This window comes from Pinus tabuliformis, chromosome 9 (genome assembly GCF_031772625.1).
Source record: "Pinus tabuliformis cultivar Carrire ecotype Pingquan chromosome 9, CPIR1, whole genome shotgun sequence".
Classification (NCBI taxonomy): Eukaryota; Viridiplantae; Streptophyta; class Pinopsida; order Pinales; family Pinaceae; genus Pinus; species Pinus tabuliformis.
Genome location: NC_142307.1, coordinates 782,988,815 through 783,012,161, shown reverse-complemented (window position 1 = coordinate 783,012,161; position 23,347 = coordinate 782,988,815). Strand labels below are relative to the sequence as shown.

Here is a 23,347-nt window from a genome sequence, read left to right as displayed (position 1 = left end):
GCCCTCGATATTTGAACAAAATGGAAATCCTTTGGATTTGAATTTTTATGGAAATATGAGTTTGCACAACACATCATTGTCTTGAAGAAAAAAAAAATGGGACTTATTAAATTTAATTTCAATTCCTAGAGTGGCTTTGAAATTTTCTAGAATGAGCTTAAGTGCCTTAGCTTCTATAGCAGACTGTTGTTCTAATAGATGAGTTTCATCTATAAATTATTGATGCGTAGTAGGTAAATCAATATTATAAATATTGAGGCCCTTCATTTTACCCTTGTTGACTGCATTTTTTAGAGCATATCCTAACCCTTAAACCATTAAGAGAAACAGAAAATGGGAGAGAGAGTCCCCTTGTCTTATTCCTCTAAATGGGGTAAAATTTTGTGAAGGAGTTCCATTGATAGCTATAAAAAATAAGGCTTTGGAAAGAAGGACTAGGATCTTATGAACCCATTTTTTAGTAAATCTATAGGCTAGAAGTAGGTGAAACATATTTCTAGTTCAATTGATAAAAAAACTTTATAGAGGTATAAATTTATCAGTATACCAAGCTTCTTGGTGATATTTGGAGAGTAAATCAAGTCACGGGAAAAGAGGATTCCATCAAGAATTTGTGTACCCTCAAGATATCCCATTTGTTTTAGGGAGATCATTTTGAGAAGAATAGGTTTATGTCCGTTAGTTATCAGTATTAAGACATTTTTTTTATATTGTATTACAGATTTCTATGGGCCTAAATAATTGCAGGGATCCACCTTTTTCATCTTTTGTGGCTGACACTATAAATGTAATTTTTAAGGAAGAGTAAATTGAGGTTTCTCTTCACAAGTTTTCCACTAGCTCCCATATGTCTTCTCCAATTATTGGCCAACAAGCCTAGAAGAAATATATTATAAATCCATTATGTACTGGAAATTTTCATTTGCTCATTTCCATTACTACTTGTTAGACCTATGTTTTTGAGATTTTGTTGAGCTAGAAGGTTTTTTGTTTGCATGTCGTAAAATTTGAAATGTGTGGTCCAATCTTTCTCATGGTAGGACGCCTATCAAGAACTACTTTAGTTAGCCATTATTTGTTGAAGGAAATGAAATATTTTGTATTTTTATGATCTTCCATTCTATTTCCCTGTGAATCTTTGATGCAGGTGATCCTATTATGATGTCTATATTGAATCTTTGATTTATGGAAAAACTTCTTATATTTTCCCCTTCTATGACCCATTAGACCAATGATTTTTGTTTCCAAAGAATCTCCTCTTATTGGCATATTTTCTCTAGTTGTGTTTGTATTTTTGTCTCCTTTTTACTAAATTCTCTATTCTCCCTTCTTTCATTATTTGATATTCAATTTCTATCATTTGTTGATTAAGAAGGGTTTTGGTCTCTTGCATGTTTCAAACTCTTTTTTGTTCTAATCTTTTTGATGATTTTCAACTTTTTTAGGTGCTATTGAAATTTCTGCATAATTGTTCCTTGAATGATTAGTGCTTCACTCCACCATTTTACATCATTGTCTTTCAATGAGAGATATCTTAACCCAAATGCTTCACACTTGATGGATTTGTATAATGGGCTACTTTTCCAGTCTATTGATAAACATATTGGCCAATGGTCTAATTTTTGGCTTGGAATAACTTGTGATTTCATTTGTATATCTCTAAAAACCTACAACTGTGATATGATAAACCTATCTAGTCTTGAAGCAATTTGAGCATTGCCTCATCTTCTATTCTTCCAAGCATCGTTTCCATTTGGTGTTTTTATACTTTACTAGTTTTAGTTCTTCAATTAATTCTTTGAAATGTAATGATTTCCCATCCAACCTACATATTTCTCCTATTTTTCCCTACAACAATTTTATTAAATTGAGATTGCTATTAACAAGATTTATGCTTCCAACTATGATTACAAGTTTTTATATTTTTGAGAAAGAACATTTTTTATTATTGGATAGTAGGGCCATGTAATTTGGTTATACGATTGTTTATGTCCTTTTGGACTTATAGAGATGGATTTAGAAGTGGTTGGATAGTAGGACCATATACTTTAGTTATGTAGTTGTTGATGTCCTTTTGAACTTAGCAGAGATGGATTTAGAAGTGGCTGCAAAATGCTATACAATCATCTCCTTACATCCACCAAATACCTATACTGTTTGATCCACCCTGAGCATCAAAATATCCTATAACAACCTTTTAAAATTTAAAATTTTACATCTTAGTTACTCTTATATTTTAATCTTTAATAAATATAAAATTAATTTTTTAATTAATTAAAATAAATAATACTATATTAAAACTTAACTCATTTCATAATAATAAATTTTATAATCTATTAAATAAAAATATATTAAAAACTTCTAATTTTATAATACCAAATTTTATAATCTATTAAATAATAATATATATTGAAAACTTAATTCATTTTATAATATAAAAAATTATATTATATTATACATGTATTGTGAAATCTAATTCCATTAAAGTACAATATGATTCTATTAAAATAAATCAAAATAATTTTATTAAACATTGTGCTGAAGATGTCACTGATTCAATTCCCTTTTCACAATTAAAATTTTTGATTATGTTGATTAGATTATGATAAAGATAAAATAATTAAATTAAAAAATAATGTAATAATAAGAATCAATTTAATTAAAAATTATCAATGATATTTTTTTTTTTTTTGTAAGCTTGGGAGGACTACCAGTGACTTTATATGAAGGAGTGCTTTAGCAACCTTCTATCCAAGTCCCCTTGGACTAATAACAATCAAAATCGAATAATATAATGAAAACGAAATTAATTTCAAAATATCATTTTATATACTCATCTTAAAATCTAATTCAAATTAAAGTGAATAAAAATGTTCCTATTAAAATTTTGGTTAAAAAATTAATTTTAAATTGGATACCATTTTAGTTAATTCAAATGAAAATAAATAAAAACATCTTTATTAAAACTTTTTTCAAAGCCTCTAACCCCAAGGGAATTATGTCAAATTAAATTAATTAAAGAAAATCAACAATCTATCTTATTCCATTTAAGAATATCTACCATCTATCCGTCATAACATATTGGACAAACTCATTAAAATAACACAATTTAAAATACCAATATTTTTCAATATAAAATTAAAATTTATATATTCACATGGTGGGTGCCAAACTTTCTTTCAAGTAATATTAAATAAAAAGACAGTTACAAACTAATTGCAAATGTAGATTAATAATGCCATAGAGATGATTCAACTATTTCCTTGAAGAGAGCAGACAATGTGTTGAATATATGCCACAATACTCTTTGCATCCTATTTCAAAACATATAAATCGTAGTTCTGTTCAAACAATAATCTCAGCCACTTTACCGCTTTACAATATTTGACAAGAATTTATTAGGATGAATTTGCCCGATCTCTGAGTATATCACACTCCCCTGTAACAATCAAAAGTAGAGTTGTGTCAACCAAAGTTAGGTAATTGTGGGAGGTGGAGGCAGAGGCGGAGTTGCCTTGGCCAAAGCCTAGTAATTGATGGAGGTAGTGAGAATATTGCAAAAAGGGTGATCCTTATCAACCCAGACTGTCATTATCATACTTCGAGCACATCGTTTCAAGTCTAGTAATAAAATTTCTGGCTAATGCATTTTCTCCACCATTGAAAGGTTGCACCATTTCCACCACTGATTTTTGGAGGATTCTAATCGCTACTCTTTACAGTCACATGATCCACAATAATTCCACCCACGATCTCCTCCACTAAAAAAACTACAAATAAATCTAAGTGGGACTGAAGCCACAATGAGTTCGTTCTGTTATATCTAGTACCCTTTCTATTTTGGAATGAGAATGGCAGTAATGAATTTTTCTGCCACGATGCATTTGTGGCATCTCTTACTCCTTGACTTACAATGGGATTTAATCTCAATATCTCGAAGTCCAGCCGGAAATCATAGACATGGGAGGCGGGAAAATTCAAAATTTAAAATTCAAACTAGGCAATGGGAATGATTACATATGGCATCCATCAAGATTGTTTATGGCATTTAACATCCATATATCCCTCAGGATGAGATAAAAGGTGTAATAGGTGGGTACAACAAAATCACCAATCCGATCCCATACATTAAACCATGTAAGTATAGTGAAAAGACATGTGAGTGATCGTAATCCTCAATTTTTTCTAACTTTAACATCGAGTCTTGCTATCAACGGAAATGGAACTAACAACGGAAGTGTAAGGGGCCCACTGGCCATGTCAAGGAGCTTGAACAACTTGTAATCGAGATAAGCTCGACCATTCACCAGTAGCATTTTGATAGGGGACCCATAGTCTAGAGTGATGTAGAGGCCTGCACAAAGACACCTCAATAGATGGTCATGGTCCAGAATAAAGAGCTCGTGAGAATAGTCCAATAGGATAGTGCTAGGTGGAAGACCAATCATATTTAAGAAAGAGAGGAAATATCTTCACCATGATTGGTTGATCTAAAAAAATGGTGGCCTATGGAATCCCCAATTGCTTGATTGGATCATCAAAACCACCACCTAAAAAACCCCCAATATTACTTTTGTCAGGTGTCTAGGGGAGGTAGGCCATTTATGAACCCAAAACATAACTCAAATTTTGAAACCGCCTAGGTCTGGTCGCTGCCAATACACCCACCAAAGATAGTTGTCAAAAAATAATATGCCTATATAGACAATCAAATCCTAGTGAAAGAGTTATCATTCCAATGGGAGGGGAATGTGTGGCGCTCCTTGCTGTTAGAGGAGAAGAAACCCCCTTACCTTCTGCTCTAAGGTAAAAATAATACTTATGAGGGAGGATCTGAACAAATATGAAGTTTTCACTCAATAATTTATTTGTTGATTAAGGATACCAACCACCAACTACCAAATTAATGCAATCTTTATGCCCATTTGAGATTGAAGGATTCACAGGACGATGTGGAACAACATCAATCTAGGGTTCGATACTTCGGGAAGAAAAATGAGACCCTGATATGAAATACTTCAAGGATTAATAGCCTTCCACGGGGTTTTCAACACACCATGTACCAAAATGGCACCGATTGATATTTAACCATATCCATCAAAATCAACAATTTCAACCAACATAGTCTTTTAGGATTTCTTCTTGATTTTTTGGCACCTATGTCCCCCAAGTGCAAAACATTTTTCTCCGCAGTCACCTTATATGTGTTATGAATCTTATTTATATTTCCTGCATGCAGGCATCCTTTGTCTGGAGTAAGTTCAATGATATACCCGGGCCACTATTATTTGGTACAGAAACATTCATAGAGCTATATTTCTTTTTTCTTATAGGAAGAAATGCGTAGATGGGGGACAATTCATGCTGCTTCGTTTCCCTTATGTTCTACAAAAACCTTCAGTGGAAGGGGATGCTTCGATGTTGCTCATCAACATTTTCCACATTACATATTCATTTGACCACTAAGCTCAGTAAGGACCAATGAATTCTCTGCAGCTAGCCTCTTCTGGATTCACTCATGATCCATATAAATTCTCCCCTTTTATCTACCAATCCACATGACAAAAACTTCTAACTTCATTTTTTATTCTCTAGTTTAGTGACAACTCCCTCTACACCATCTCACAAAATCTCATAGTTACATTTGGGGCTCTGATTCAGCAGCCCAACAGTCTCAATATCACGTGCTTTCCTCTCATTCGCAAGAACATGTATACCATAACATGAAGCTACATAATGCACACATAATATTTAAAATATGCTTAAACACACACTCCACAACATCAAACATCAGCAGAAACTAACATGCACTGCACCAACACCATCTGAGACAACTCCTCCATTGCTCCATTTTTCAACATGCTTTCAAGTTGAGTTTGTTCTACATTTACATTGTGCACATCTGAGATGGCCTAAGTTACCATGTTCAAAAATTCACCCTCTGGTTCACTTGGTTCATTATCAGCTCCCTCTACGCCATCTCATGAGATCTCAACCACTTACAAATGTATAATACAACATTTGAATCTCTCTCATGGTTCAAACGGAATTCATTATGAAATGATGTTGCATCACTACTCATTTGTAACACTTTATTTTTTAATTTGTACTTGTAATATAGTTGTGACATGTACTGCTAAAAGAATTCAATATGGATATTTTACTAAAACCTGTAATGATATAATTATGTTTTTTCTTTTAATAAAAATCGTTTAAAATTTAATAGAATGGGTGGAGCACCTACATTGAGTGGGAGATGGAAAGGTGGGAATTGATTCATGTTGAAATAACCCTTACCCATACTTTTTTGACAAGCTACAATTTAAACCAAAATATAGCCCATCTCCATTTATTTCATTGTTTAATAAGAGAATTGGGGTATGGATACCTTGAGTTGTTATTTCATCGAATTTCTATTTTAATAAGGGAGGGGGGTGGGTCAGAAAGAATAATGGCTAAAAATAAAGAGTGTGGCACAAATTTCATTAGCTAATCCAATTGTAAATTGGTTTTCCAATTTGCACATATATGAGGGAATGACAATAGAGATTTGATGATGGAGTTGTTTGATGAGATTTATTGAGTTTCTTAGTCTTTAATTTTAGCAAATTTTGAGAGATAAGGATCCATAGAGGAGATTAGTAATCAATCAAATAATAAGATGACAGAAATTGAGGGTGGTGATAGAAAATTATATATTACAGAGAAATGGAACACATAAAATATTGTAGAAATATAAACACAGAAAAACACATAAAACAATAGAGATATAGATATATGTGGTTCACCTAATTTGGGCTAGGTCAACAGAGAAACAACCAATCCTTTCTTTTATATTATCTAGAAAAATGAAGAGATACAACCTACAATGAATCTCTTGTAATTCCCTCTTCTCTCTTGCACAATCTCCTCCCTCTTTCTTGCTCAGAATACACATATACATAGCCAAAATACAATTCCCTCATATATAGCAAGGGGTTGCCTTATAGGAAAAAAACCCTAAATTAAACATAGCTTCTACCATCCGATTTTTGCCTAATGAATGACCTAGATTGTCTATGGAATTACAACATTTTACAAGGATATTTTACCTGTATTTTTAGCATCGGAGGTGCTACCCCAAAACCCCCGCCAGGGGAGGCTCTAAAGAATCTTCGTAACCCCCCCTGGTGGTGCGCAAAAATCGGTGACATTGCCACCCCATTACGAACCAATGTCCAATGCGGTGATACCTTTGAATAAATAACATAATGCAACTCCACACTCAATAATCTCCCACTTGGAGACTAATTATAACAACTCCGCTGTTGCTTCATTTGTTGGACAATGGCTCCATTTTGGACTTGTCTGTTTCTCATCTTCATCATCATACTTGAAGACCAACTGAAACCGAGTAGAATCTGTGTTTCTCCTTGGTTACAACTTTTGTTAACATATCTACAGGATGCTAGCTAGTGTGTATCTTTTCTAGCTTCAGTTGTCCATCTTCCAACACTAACCGTATGAAATGGTACTTGACCTATATATGTTTAGTCTTGGAGTGAAATGCAAAGTTGTTTGTAAGATGAATGGCACTATGTTTGTCACTATATAACCTGCCAAACTCTCTCTTCTTACCCAATTCATCCAACAACCTTTGTAACCAAATCATTTCTTTACTAACGTCTGTAGCTGAAACATACTCTACTTCCGTTGTTGAGAGTGCAACAACACTTTGCAATTTTGAAACCCAACTGATAGTTGTTCCACCTACAGTAAACACATACCCTATGGTGCTATTGTAGTGGCTACAATCACCCTCCAAAATTTTGGCTCGCATGCAAATTTCGGAGCCTACTTTGGATCCTGCGATCGATCATCCTTGGTCATTTGCTGGTAAGCTAATGATTTCAAGTTCCCCTCCTCGATCCTAAAGAGTTTTCCACTATCTCATCTTTTTGCAGCATATGTCATTTTCGGGCATAGAGGTTGTTGCATGTGAACACTTCTACTTTCACAAAGCATTTATTTATCCAAGGCATTGAGAAAGTTGCAGTGGGTTTTGTTATTTGATTATTTTCATGCTTTGGATTTGAATGATTACATTAGCTGCAACATCATCGATCATTGTTTCAAATGGTAACTCACCAATATCATTCTTCAATCCAATAGAATACATTATTTCAGTCATCTAGCACCAAAATCAGTGACACGCTACAACACAAGTGGCATAGAAAGGGAGCTTTTCTAAAAAAAAATACCTTAAACATAAATATAAAAATAAATAAATAAATGTTTCTTATTTACAAATAATAGTAAATATTTCTATATTAAAATAAGTTTTCTAAAATTTTAATTTAATTATCAATCATTATTAAATAAACTTTAAAGATTTAAATTCTATAAATTACTTTATAATATTTTTGAACAATAATTATTCATGGCGAACTATTTTGAATGAGAAATCTCATCATGCAACTGTAAAAATCGTAAAACGACCTCTTCTGCCAAACTTTTCCTGGTACATTTTGGGTTTTAGATTTAATCTTCTACAACTAGATCTGGATCTAGGCGGCTAGGTTCTAGATCTAATCTTCTGCGGCTAGATCTAGATCTAATCTTATCTTCTGCCTTATTTTTCTGCGGGGAAGTAAAATATGGCTCTTAGCTTCGCGAAAATCTCTGCTGGCTCATCCGTTTCTGGAGGGAAAACTCTTGTCCATATTGTTAGTGAAGCCCGAGCTCCCACTATCCAGGTGGTCCAAGCCTCACTCGATGAGGCTTTGAAGTTTTCTGAAAGTGCCCTAATCTGCCGATTCAATGGTTTTTGTCCGCAACAGAAAGCTCTCCACAATTGGATCTCGGAGGTATGGAAGCCTATAATTTCTGATGAAATTAATATCTACCCTTGTGCTAGGGGTTTCTTTAAAGTAGATTTTGAAAATCCTGAAAGCAGACAATGTATTCTAGACTCCGGTCCTTGGTTTTGGGAAAAATCAGGGCTATTCATGAAGCCATGGAACCCATCATTCGATTCCTATACAACAGTGATAACCTCAGCACCAGTTTGGGTGAGATTACCAAGCCTACCCTTGCATCTCTGGACTATCTCCTCGCTAAAAGCCATTGGAAATGCAATTGGGAAATTTTACTGCAGGTGCCCAGAAACAGAGGAATATGCCAGAACCACCTATGCACGCATCTGTGTGGAAATGGACTTTAGTGCTGGATTCCCAGCTGAAATAATCCTAACAAGTAAAGACTTTGTGTGGAACCAGAAACTCGATTATGAAAGTGTCCTCTTCAGATGTAGATCTTGCTTTGAGATAGGCCATCTAGCCAAAAATTGCCCAAAAGCCTCCCAGAAAAATTGCTAGAAGAAACCATCACAGATCTACATGGTGGGAAGGAGCACAGAAAGAACACTACACTGTCATCAAAGAAGAATACTCTAGAGAAAGCTCTGAATCACAAGAAATCGGGCAAGAAATAAACAACTCTCAAGACAAGCAGGGAGAAAGTCCCGCCCTGCAAATCAACAGTTATAAGGTTCGAATACTGCACAAAATAAATCTTTATTTAACAGCAAAGTAGATCTCCTAGACCAAACTTCTTCTCTGACTATCTTCAAAAAGATGAACACAATAGATCGTGAAGCTAAGACACCAATGTCCCAAGAACCAGAAGAGATGAAGAAGATGCAAGATAAAAGAAGTTGGAAGACCGTAGAGAAAAAAAGAAAGTTACAACACCAATCTCGCCAAGAAAGACGACGAGCCAGATAATTAAAAACTCAAAAAATTGTAGGTCCGATAGATCAATTTAGTCTTAGTGGACGTTAACCATCATCATCATCATCAAATATTAAAATTTATTTAAAAAATTATATTGTTTCTATTTTTAAATTAAATTAATTAAAAATATATCATTTAAATATAAATTATATAAATACCAATACCATTTATTGTTTATCGGCATGTAATATTATTAATGTATGGCATTCAAGAGTGATCTTGCAATAAACTTTATTTAAAAGTTAAATTTTTTTATGAGAAAGTGGGGATTGAAATTTCATGACTAAATGTTGTTACTGGAATTTTATAATGAATAATAATAAAAATCTTGTTACTGGAATTTTATAATGAATAATAATAAAAATCTTGTTCCATGAATTTTATAAGTAATAATACTAATACAGCTAATATGAAAAATATTGTGAAAAATATTGTGACACCTGTTGATGGATTAACGGCAATTTAATTTATTTATATATAGCTCTAGCTCTATAAGAGACGCTATCAAAGTAGCAGCGTAACACAACTTCAGCCATCAAATCGTGCTTCTGATTTATCCGGCGGAGCCACAATCATTTCGCTCTGACGGCTTTCGACTGGGATTTTCCTGCCCTAACAAGAGAATGCTTCAACAATGGCGGATGCAGCAAATAAGAAGGCAGCTTATGGCAGCAGGAGTTATCGACGGGGTTGTCGACGATTTCGTTCCTCTTTACAAGTTTTCTGTACTCTGCGGCTACACGGAAACCAGCTTGGGCGAGCAGGTGTCGCCCGATGACATGCTAGCTCAACCACTCTATTTTTTTGACGAAGATTCTAATATGATCCCTCGCCCCGATATCTTTCTCAACTCCATATTCATATTGGTAACTACTTTTTATTCCAATTCACCATTATTATTTATTCGTCGTGAACTTTCCATAACCAGACAACTAAAGTCTTTCATAAATCCAAATAATCAGGTGATCTGAAACTCCTGGGCACGAATATTTGCACTGGTATGTCATAATCCTCTCGCAAATTTCTGAATAATATATAGCACCTGTATCTATTTCATCTAAACAACAGCATTAATCTGTACATTGTGCAGGTTGAATATCCAACGTCTTAGCAGCAAGCGTCATGTTGGTATGGATATCATGGCCGTTGCCACTTTTTCTTGATCTTTGAAATCATTGGATTGAATGTGTTAACGTTATTCCGGTTTAGTGCATGTTAACGTGTTGGATCGAATGATCAAAATCTCATGTGTTTCTTTGTGGTGCAATATTAGTTTTGCCGAGCGACAGTCTTCAGGCGTACAAAGCTCCGACACCCACGCGTACTAGCAAGATGGCTTTCACATTGTTCAATGATCCATGTCATCCCTTAATTGAGCCGAACTCGCGGGAGAACTTCAGCACCAGAGCTTTTGCCAATGAAAATCGACTTGGACCACCGATGGCCGCTGGTTATTTCTATATCAAGATTGAGAATGAGAATGAACAAGGAAACAAGAGCACCAGCACAAAATGCAGCACCAGCTACTCAACAAGTAAGCGGTGAAAAAACAAGAAACGATGAAGTAGCCGCTGTTTTAAGTTTCGTTTATCTGAAAATCAAATTCATGAGTACGTTGGACCATTTTCTGCGTTTCAAGAATTTTGTGGTTGTCCTTTATATATTAGTATGCGAAAGTGTAACTATTTGTAATATGGATAATGTGGATAATATTCGACGCAATCAAATTATTTTCTGCGATAAATCTTTTGGTAACCCATTTGATATATTCAGTGCGATTTCTAATCAAGCTATCTAGCAACATCCTGAATTTGTCACGCAAAAATCAAGATCCTATAACAGAAATACCATGACTCTAACCAGAACAGAATCTTGGCCAATTTTTCTGGCCATTTCTTAATGAAAGACTTCATCACGTTTGATCACTTAACTTTAGTTTTTAATACAATTATCTATTTGAGATTTAAATTTTGGAGTCTGTCATAGATTTGGTGGGTGAATTCACCATTAAAATAAAACGAATTGCTAACATTTCGTTTTCCAAAATTTGTTAGCTCTTTTTCCGATTACAGTAACAAACTAACTGGATGGTTAATGGACACATATATTCAGTTAGAGTCCCCACAAAAGCTAAATTGGTTTGTTTTTCTTTTCTTTGTTTTTTTTTCAACTAAAGCAACTAACAAGTACAACCATAAATTGAGTGGTTAATGAACACAGATATTCATAATCATTTGAATTGGATCTAACCAGATTTTAAAATGAAATGTTATTTTATTAAACATTTCACATTTTATAAAATATTTCCATCAAAGTCCTCTTAGAAGGTGCTTATGTGTTTATAGTGTTACTTTCAATATTAGGCTTATTTAGGGTGGTCAATGTGTTTGCTATAGGTAGTTTAACATATTTAGTATAAAAACAATATATTTTTTTATTTTATTAAAATAAAAAGAATAAATCGATAAATAACCTTTTTTTTTTAATATTAAACTAAATTTATTAGTTATAAATGAGATAGGTAATGTATCCAAGTATTATCTTATAATAAGATGTGATAGAAAATTGAATTAATATTTCATTTATATTAACGGAGATGAAACCACTTAATTTTAAAGAATATAATAATATATATAATGTAATAATCACAAAATAAGATGCGTTATAAAGACATGCGTGTTATACATGTATTGTGAGAGGATTAAAATATAAAATGTATATGTTATGCTTAAACATAGTCAACACTATTAAACGTGTATGACCTATAGACATTTTATGTTGCTACCTGAAATCATAATGATAGTTCAAAATGCATATGTGACGTGTATTAGATGAAACCACTTAATTTTAAAGAATATAATAATATATATAATGTAATAATCACAAAATAAGATGCGTTATAAAGACATGCGTGTTATACATGTATTGTGAGAGGATTAAAATATAAAATGTATATGTTATGCTTAAACATAGTCAACACTATTAAACGTGTATGACCTATAGACATTTTATGTTGCTACCTGAAATCATAATGATAGTTCAAAATGCATATGTGACGTGTATTAATGTTTGCATGTTATATTGTTTTAACAATAAAATATTAATATCTTTAAGATTTTCTCTTCTTATTATTTTTCTTAGAGTAAAAAATTGGAATGTGACTTTATATTAGAAGTGGTAAGAGAGTTTCCAACACCATTGTTATACTATGTGTCATTCCCCCACATCTGCGGTAGTCTTTCAACCGCTTCTAGCGAGGTGCGATACTACAAATTGTTTTCTTTTCACCAATACTTATGATTGTAGACTACGCTTAACATTCCATACTTAGTTTTATTTTTCATTACCAAGTATTATCTTTGTCCTTTATACAGTGAAAGCTCGTAACATTCACATAAACAACATTATACAATAGAAATGCACAACAGTATAAAGGGAGGGACAACTCCCTGCAATATGAGTCTGCCCGAATCAATATATATAATCTTATTTTACAAGTACAAGTTAAATATTGGGAAACCCAAAATTTACACTTAGCTAATTTTCCAACTTCGGCAAACTCAGTTGCCCAGCTCGTCGGCGCCTCCGCACAGTCGCCACATGACTCACCAACCCTTCGTTCACCTCGTCTCACGATCGTGTTGTTTGCCCAACTTGGCCACACCTCATCGTAACCAGGTCGCCACACACGGCCGCCTCCACATGAGTCACACCTTTGTTCACAATCTCAACACTTCACCGTTTCCACCATTTCGTCATGCACGACGCGCCCTCACCCAGTCGCCCATCCGCACAACCTCACTGTGTCGACCAACTCACCTCCGTGCACGGCGCGCCCTACACGGGTCACCCGTTCAGCACCTTGGTTCGTTCGTTCAGCGGATGCCCTACTTGGGCCGCGCATCGTGCACGCCTGCATGGACGCCCTCACCGGCTACCCGTCGTGCACGTCTACCCGGACACCCTCACCGGTCACCCCACACCATCGTTCAACCGGCGCCCACACCTTCACTCATGCATGCCTTCGTTTAAATGGCGGGCACCTTCACCCGCGCCCTCACCTTTCACCCAAGTCTGTGTGCTAGCGTGTGCCTTCGCCCAAGAGCAGGCGCATCAACTTTTACGACCTACACCTCGCACTACACTTGATCACCGAAAGACATCACTTGAATTCGTGTCCTCAAATGCCTTCATCACATGTTTTATTTATATGGTGCATTGGGAAAGTCACGCTGCCCAAGCCGACTTGCCAACGCCCTCACATATCGTTCGTTCCCCTTATTTGGTGTTGGTCGGCCAACACTTCTATGCACAAGCTACCACAATATGTAAGGTCCGCCCGTGGGTTTAGCCATCGCTCCCCACGCTATAAACACTTTGCTCCCTCCTCTAATGCGCATTACAGAGTCGTTCCTTTGCGCGTTTTGGTCATGGAAGTAGCTCGCACTTCGTTTCCCAACTTTCTCCTTTGCGGAAGCTTAAAGATCTAGTTGAATCAGAGCTTTAACACATATAACAATAAGAGGAAGAATCAATACACATGAAACACATAAAATACTCAAGGGAAAGCCTCAGTTAAAAACCCAACTATTTGTATTATCATACAAGGTGGAAATATCTCATAATTACACAAAGCCTTAGCTCTCACATCTAGCCAGCTCTATGTACAATCCTCCTGGATGCTCACAGGAAAGCAAGGCTTCTCACAAACCTTCTCCTCTGCCCTCCAAGCCTCCTATTTCCTTGCACAATTTCTCCTAGGTGATACTATTGTTAACAAGTGTAACATTGATCACTCAAAGTAATCTCACACTGTGTGAAACTGTGCAATCCTCAAGGAACCTTCCCTTGACTACATGCATGAGTTTCCTTTATAGGAGAAAACATGCAACTGATAGTACACTGTCCTTGACACTTAATTCAACTAGGTCTTTCTCATAATAGACATGCATGAGTTTCTGATAAGGTAATCTTCATTTATCTCGAGTACACTGGTTGAGTGCATGCATGCATCAACTGACTAATAACTCATAATTAGTTCCTCAAACATTTTGGAACTAACATAACTGGACTTAACTCAGTAAACTGAGCTAACTAATTACAACTCAAATATAACTCAAACTTATCTCCTTAATTAAGCGATAATCTCCTTAATTTAAGGGATAACTATTGCATGAATTCAGAAAGACTTCTAACTTGAATTTCTCCAACTAATTAATCCATAATGAATTAATTAATTATTTCCAAGTAGCTGTGAGACTAAATTTGATTTTAATTCAAGGACAAATTAAAATTGGAATATTTTGGATTCTATTTTTACCATTTCTTGTTGCTATTTTCAACACTTCTTCTCAACAAGAAATGAATTCAACTCAATCCCTATCCTGAAGCTTTGGAATGTTCTGCATGCAACACTTCTCTCAAGTGTTGTTGCTCCAGCAACTCCAAAAACAAAAAAAAGAACCAACCTGAATGAATATGATGCATCTGTCATCAAAGTCTCTGACTGTTATTGTCTTTGTCAACTAAAAAAGTTTGTGCTTCGGCTGACTCTGCATTTTTGCACTGTTATCAATCCTTCTCTGCACTCTTTAGTATATGACTGCTCTAGCCTCTGTCACTTTGATCTCTGACTGCATCAATCCCACTGATTCTTCCTGCTACTATGTACTTTGGGCTCCCGTAGCAAGGTACGACCCATGAGATAAAACCTCTCAATGGACCCTACCCAAATTTAGCCTTCTTGGGACTATCACTTCACATTGCGCCACCTCACACCTAGAGGTATGGCATCATGTGATCCCTCTGCCCACTTCTCCAATTGTGGCTCCTCCACAATCGTCTGAGACTTCTTCAGGGACTGCATGTTGAGAGGTAATTTACTCTCCCTCTCAAACACCAAGTCTCTAACATTTGTCTTGCTCCTCAAGGCTTTGCATGCATCTTGAACCTCAATAGCATACATGTTCTTGACTTGTGAACATATCTATTTCACTTGTCTCATGGTGATGTGTCTAAGGAAAACCTTTCCCTTACTAAAGACAACATTGTAGCCTTTGTCCTCCAACATCACAACCAATACCAAATTCCTCTTCAGTCGAGGCACATACTTCACATCTATCAAGGTGATAGGAGATCCATGCTCCGTCTAAAAAGCAACCGTGCCCACTCCTGAAGCACTATACCTTTTGACGTCACTCATCTCTATGCGCATCTTGAGGTTTTTCTCCTCCAAGGCACTGAATAAACTTTTATCACCAATCATGAGGAATGAGGCTCCACTATAAAGTTACTGGCTACATGCCATCATCGATGACACCATGCATGCGATGAGGGTAAAGTCCATTTCAAACTGAGAGGCTAATGCCTCACCTTCTGATCCTTTTGAGGATCCCTTCTTGGACTTCTTCGATGGGAAATTAGTCGCATAATGTCCCATCTCCACTGAAGTATGATATGAATTCGATTTGCACTTGCAACCCCGAACATCAAACTTCGAATTCTCTTCTCTAGATATGATTCACAGCTTCGATAAACTCAACTCTGATACCATGTAGAAATTTCTCTATAGATCAACTAGCTCTGATATCACGTATAAATTCCTACAAATTCTCTACAAATCTACCTCTGAGATCTATGTAGAAAATCTGATTGTAGATTAACTCGATAATGCAATATAACTAAAGAAAAATACTATAATCTACTTCTACTATCAATTTGCATTGTGGAAGCTTAAAGATCTAAATGAATCAGAGTTGAACACATATAACCATAAGTGGAAGAATCAATACACATGAATCACATAAAATACTCAGGGGAAAGCCTCACCTAAAAACCCCACTATCTGTATTATCATACAAGGTGGAAATATTTCAGAATTACACAAAGCCTTAGCTGTCATAGCTAGCCAGGTCTCAATACAATCCTCCTAGATGCTCACAAGCAATCAAGGCTTCTCACAAACATTCACCTCTGCCCTCCAAGCCTCCTATTTCCTTGCGCTGTTTCTCCTGGGTGATCCTGCTGTTACCAAGTGTAACAATGATCACTCACTCTAATCTCACACCCTGTAAAACTGCTCAATCCTCAAGGATCCTTCCCTAAACTGCATGCATGAGTTTCCCTTATAGGAGAAAACATACAACTGATAGTACACTATCCTTGACATTTAGCTCAACTAGGTCTTTCTCCGAATATATATGCATGAGTTTCTGATGAGGGAATCTTTAGTTATCTGGAGTACACTCGTTGAGTGCATGCATGCATCGACTGACTGATAACTCACAATTAGTTCCTCAAATAGTTTGGAACTAGTTTAACTGGACTTAACTCAGTAAACTAAGCTAACTAATTACAACTCAAATATAACTCAATCTTATCTCCTTAATTAAGGGATAATCTCCTTAATTTAAGGGATGAATGTTGCATGACTTCAGAAAGACATCTAACTTGAATTTCTCCAACTAATTAATCCATAATGAATTAATTAATTATTTCCAAGCAGCCGGTGAGACTAAATTCAATTTTAATTCAAGGAAAAATCAAAATTAGAATATTCTCGATTCTATTTTTATCATTTCTTGTTGCTATTTTCAACAATTTTGATGCTCGAAAGCTCGTGTTGGGTCCAATTACTTCTAAAGGGTTCTACTTTCACAAAGCATTTCTTTAAGGAATTGAGAAAGTTGTAGTGGGTTTTGTTATTCAATTATTTCCATGCTTTGGATTTGAATGGATTGCATTAACTACAACATCATCCATCATTGTTCTTAATTGTAACAAATTAATACCGGTCTTCAATTATTATTTATATATTTATGCCTTATGTAAATAATAAAAAATAATATTTCTTGATAATAAGAGTAAATATTTCTATACTATAATAAAATTTCTAGAATTTTAGTTTAATTATTTATAATTACTAAATGAATAGTGAAAATTTAAATTATATAAACTATATTATAATATTTTTAAATAGTAATTACATATCAAATATTAAAATTTATTTTTAAAAATTACATGGTTTCTCTTTTATAAATTAAATTAATTAATTAAGATTATATCATTTAAATATAAATTATATAATTACCAATACCATTTATTGTTTATGGGTATGCAATATTATTAATATATGGCATTGAATAATGTTCTTGCAATAAATTTTGCAATAAATTTTATTTAAAATAAAATAAATAAATAAATAATTATGAGAAAGTGGGAATGAAAAGAGTTTTATCATTAATAATTATAATATATTTAATATGATAAGGCTACTAATATGCTAAGACATTAAAGATCGAGTCTTAGGGGTTCATCTCCCTTTTATCCAGGGGACCATTGATAAGATTGTAAGGATTCTTAGGAAGCATAATGTTCCCTCGACCTTTAGACCCCTTAACACCATCTGTAGCTCCCTCCGATCGGAAAACTATCATGTCGAACCCAAGGACATGAAAGGTGTCTATGTTATTCTGTCTTCCTATACGACCCCATACATTGGCGAAATTGGTCGCTCTATTAATCAGAGGATTAATGAGCACTCAGCCAACTTAAAACATGGGAGGATCCAGTCTTCCACACTAGCAGAGCATGCTGAGAAGGATAAACATCATGTATGTATTAAGGAGGCCCGTGTTATTTCTAAGTTTGTGCAGTTTCATCACCGGAAATTTAGGAAAGCCATCAAGATTGAAAAAAGGCTGAGCAATCTCAATAGAGATGACGACTGGAAAATTAGTAGTTGTTGGATCCCTTCCCTCTCTTCCTAGTTGTTTCTTTTCGTTTTTATGCTCTTAATATTTATGGTCGCCTGCTGTCTTTCACCCCTTCTCGATTAATAATAAGAACAAATTGTGTATACATGGAATAAAAATCCTTTTATAAATTTTATATTCCTAAATATTGATGAGAATGGTTTTTAATTAATGAGACAATTAAAACAAACTATTTTCTTTCTCATTAGTTCCTCATTGGTTTTAGTCAATTTACGGAAACTTACCTCATATTCTTTTCCTTAAATTTATTAGAAGGTCCATTATTTAACTAACTTTATAGGTTATCTTTTTAATAAAAAATGTTTATTATTGATCTAAATTTTATATTTAATTAGAGAGTTTTAAATTTATATTAGATAGCTTAATAATTTAAGTTTATATTTAATTTAATAGTTTTATTAATAACTTCTATTAATAAGTTATACAAACAATTTAATAATAATAATAATAATATCATTAAATATTATTGATGATGATGATAATGATGATGATGATTAATGTCCAATGAGACCAAACTTTGGTCTTTCAGACCTAAAGAAACGAATTCTTTAGTGTGATTTAAGATTTTATTCCTATGCTAAAATAGCTTAGAGAGAAGCCTCACGAGCTCATTATAATTTTGACATCATAAAAGGCTAGGAAGGTTAGTATTGGAACAAAGATTATGAGACTGAGATCTAATGTGGTTGTATGCTGGTCACTCTAAGAGGAAGTGATTTTCATCATCGATGTTCATATTCTCACAGAGATAGCAGATCCTTTCCATCCATGGTGTTTTAGGAATTTCCCAACAACCTGTTTCACTATGGAGCTCATGAGAGTTCATTCTAATCTTGGCTATATTAATTTTCTTCTTTGAGGTAGTTAAAACAAAGATAATTTTCATCTTCTATGGTGGGGTTGATGACCTCCTTATGATATCTTAATTTTCTTTTAGTTGCTAAATCTTTCTCACACCACATTTTTTCTTTGAACTTAGAAGTAACAATATTTTTAATGTTATTAATGTTTTACAATGCAACATTCTTGTCGATCTCCCAATGGTTTAACTAGGCATTGGTGTCTTTATATTAACCTCCTTTGAGCCTCAGGTGGTTTTGGATGAAATTTAAAGCTACCATAGGAAGTCTATGGTCTCCTATGTTATTAAGTTTGTGCTTGTACAACAGAATCCTATTCATAGCTAGGCTCATGATATGGGAAAGATCCACTTGTATAAGGAGAATAGGATAGGGTGTATTTCTTTTAATTTTGATGTTATATGTTATAAAACGCTTCTAGATTTGCTCAATCTTTCTCCAAGATTATCTAAAGATGCTGCAACTCTAAACCTCACAACCATATAAGGTAACAGGAGTGACTAAAGTTTGAAAGATGAACTTCTTTCTATCCCACATTACAAGTTTTTCTGTTTTACAATTATTTTCAAGATCAAAATAAGCTTTCCACCTCCCATTAATCCTTTTCTCAATGCTATAGTTCCAGTTGAGTTTGTGATGGATATCAATTCCTAGGTACTTGTAAAAAGATACTTCTTCTAAGTTACTATTGTTATACACAAAATTAGTGTAAGTGTCCTTCTTGGATTTGATAATGATAACTTTTGTTTTGTCAGTGTTAATAGTCATACTCATGGTATAGTAGAAATCCTTAAGAAGTCTAAGTTTCTTATCAAGATCCGATGGGCAGTTTACGAGAAGAACAATATCGTCAGCATAGTGAAGAAGGATGATGACTATCCCAACTAAGATCGTGCCAGCACAACCTACTTCCTCTAAGAAACCTTCTAGCTTGTCGATGTAAATGCCAAATAGGGTAGGGTAGAGGGGGAAAACTTGTTTAACTCCGATATTACTTAATATCTTTCGACCACCCCTCATTGCTTTTCAACTTGGAAATTACATTCTTGTATAATGTTATAGCGATATCTTTCAACTCGAATGGGACCTTTAGCTCTTTTAATCTATTCCATAGGTTTTTTCTAGTAACCATACCAAAAGCCTTTCTAAAGCCCACAAAGCAACAAAAGGGATTGGATTTATCATTGTGGCATTCCTCCACAATGATACTAAGCGTAACGAGGTGGTCCATTGTTGAATGATGCCTTCTAAAACCAGCTTGGCCTTTAGCCTACTTACCTTCACTTTCAAGCCATATGCTCAACTTCTTTTCCAAAATAATACCATATAACTTCACTAAGAGAGGTTTGATCATAATTGTCTGATAATTAAAGGGGCTATTTGTATCTAAACATTTAAAAATACGGATAATGAGGCTATTATTCCATGGCTTAGGGAACCCTTTCTTGACAAATTGATTGAAAAGTATGTGGATGTGGGGGATGACGACAATACCTCCAATTTTTAAGATTTCCGCCTTGTAACCTTCAATGTCCTTAGCTTTCCCATTTGCGAGGCGTTTAACCCCAAAATCAATATCTTCTAATGAGAAAACTTCTTCCATTGTGAGCAGGGTTTCAAAGTTATCCATGACATTTGAAGATTCATAAAGCTTTTTAAGATAGGAATTCAGGTCGTGAAAAGAAATTTTATTATTATCCATAGTATTCCTAGTTAGAATCTGCCTCTAGAACTTTTAGGACCTACCGTAGAGATGTGTAAGATATTCTCTTGTGTTTTACGAATATACTGTCTTTTTTTCCTCCTATTTAGGGCTTTGTATATTTTTATGTCGTCAATTTTAAGAGATTCATCAACAACTCATTAATTTCTCTCCTAGCACTTTTAAATAATAATAATAATAAAATTTATAAAATAATAATTATTTTTATAATATTATTATTATAGTTATACATTTATGAATATTAATAGTAATAATAAATCGATACTATCTACATCTATAAGATTATTAATATTAATAATCCCTAAATTTATTAATATTTTTACTATTAACATTTTACATGAATAATATTCACAACATTAAAAATATTATGTTTGATAATATGTATATCAAACAAGAATTAAATATAATAATTATTTATCTAATAATATTATTATAATTAAACAATATTATCAAATATAATATTAGTCCCTCTACTTATGCCTTAGTCCTAGTTGCCAGTGTAACATATCAGTTTCCCAGTCAAATATAGCAGTTGGAAGATGTGCTCTCCTTATTTAACCTACAAACATGACCTGCTTCTTCAACTTCCCGGGAGTTTCCGAGTCAAATATAGCCATTGGAAGATCTGCTCTCCTTATTTAACCTAAAACCATGACCTGGTTCTTCAACTTGCCTTCCGAGTCAAATATAACAGTTGGAAGATCTGCTCTCCTTATTTAACCTACACCCATGACCTAGTTCTTCAACTTGCCCTCATGATGAATCACACTTGTTGGTGCAATCAGATAGCCCAGTTTCTAGGTCAAATATATTCGTTGGAAGATTTGCTCTCCTTAGTAGTTTCCAAGTCAAATATAGCCATTGTAAGATCTGCTCTCCTTATTTAACCTACAACCATGACCTGATTCTTCAACTTGCCCTCACGATTAACCACACTCATTGGTTCGAAAAACGTCAACAAATATATTCTAATGTGATTAAAGCAAAAAAAATCTTTAACTTCATATAAATCAAAATCAAAGAAACCTCAATTAATCAAAATCAAAGAAACCTCAATTCAACGAATGAAAAATATTGTCACTAAATCAAAGAAACCTCAATTAATCAAAATCAAAGAAACCTCAATTCAACGAATGAAAAATATTGTCACTATTGTTACTGGTTGATGGATTAAGGCAATTTAATTTATTTATATAGCTCTCTAATAAGAGACGCTATCAAATTAGCAGCGTAACACAACTTCAACCATCAAATCGTGCTTCTGATTCATCCGACGCGGCCACAATCATTTAGCTCTACGGTCTTTCGACTGGGATTTTCCTGCCTTAACCAGAGAATGGAGCGAGAAAGGCGGATTCAGGAAATAAGAACTCAGTTTCTGGAGCGAAAAGGGCGTTTGCAGGAAATAAGAACACAGCTTCTGGCAGCAGGAGTTATCGGAGGGGTTGTCGACGATTTCGTTCCTCTTTACAAGTTTTCTCTACTCTGCGGCTACATGGAAACCAGCTTGGGCGAGGAAATTGCGCCCGATGACATGCTATCCGAACCGTTCATTTTGTTTGACGAAGATTATAATGTGCTCCCTGATCACGATATCTTTCTCAACTCCATATTCATACTGGTAACTACTTTTTATTCCAATTCACGATTATTATTTATTCATCATGAATTTTTCATAACCACATAACTAAAGTCGTTCATAAATCCAAATAAGCAGGTGATGACTGATCCTGAAACTCCTGGCCACGAGTATTTGCACTGGTATGTCATAATCCTTTCGCAAATTTCTGAATAATATATACCACCCATATCTATTTCATCTAAATTACAGCATTAATCTGTACGTTGTGCAGGCTGAATACCAAACCTTTTAGCAGCAAGCCTGATGTTGGTATGGATATCATGGCCGATGCCACTTTTTCTTGATCTTTGAAATCATTGGATTGAATGTGTGTCAATGTTTTTCGGTTTAATGCTCCAAATGTCATGTGTTTCTTTGTGGTGCAATATCAGTTTTGCCGAGCGACAGTCTTCTCAGGTACGAAGCTCCGACACCCACGCGTAGTAGCAAGATGGTTTTCACATTGTTCAGGGGTCCATGCCATCCCTTAATTGAGCCCAACTCGCGGGAGAACTTCAGCACCAGAGCTTTTGCCAACGAAAATCGACTTGGACCACCGATGGCCGCTGGTTTTTTCTATATCAACATTGAAAATG

The 23,347-nt window shown here is 34.6% G+C and overlaps 1 protein-coding gene across 1 annotated transcript; it reads left to right on the top strand.

Moving 5' to 3' along the window:
* Window positions 1-10,438: 10,438 nt before the first annotated feature.
* LOC149151059 (uncharacterized) lies at window positions 10,439-11,318 on the top strand. The gene is made up of 3 exons (XM_089443039.1): window positions 10,439-10,554; window positions 10,864-10,901; window positions 11,047-11,318. The coding sequence occupies exons 1-3, from the start codon at window positions 10,439-10,441 to the stop codon at window positions 11,316-11,318; spliced, it is 426 nt and encodes a 141-aa protein (XP_089299165.1).
* Window positions 11,319-23,347: the final 12,029 nt, after the last annotated feature.

Coding starts and splice junctions, on each gene's coding strand:
- LOC149151059 (XM_089443039.1), top strand. CDS start 10,439: ATGGCAGCAGGAGTTATCGACGGGGTTGTCGACGATTTCGTTCCTCTT. Junction 10,555..10,863: donor CAGGTGTCGCCCGATGACAT/GCTAGCTCAACC, acceptor TACATTGTGCAG/GTTGAATATCCAACGTCTTA. Junction 10,902..11,046: donor TAGCAGCAAGCGTCATGTTG/GTATGGATATCA, acceptor GTGCAATATTAG/TTTTGCCGAGCGACAGTCTT.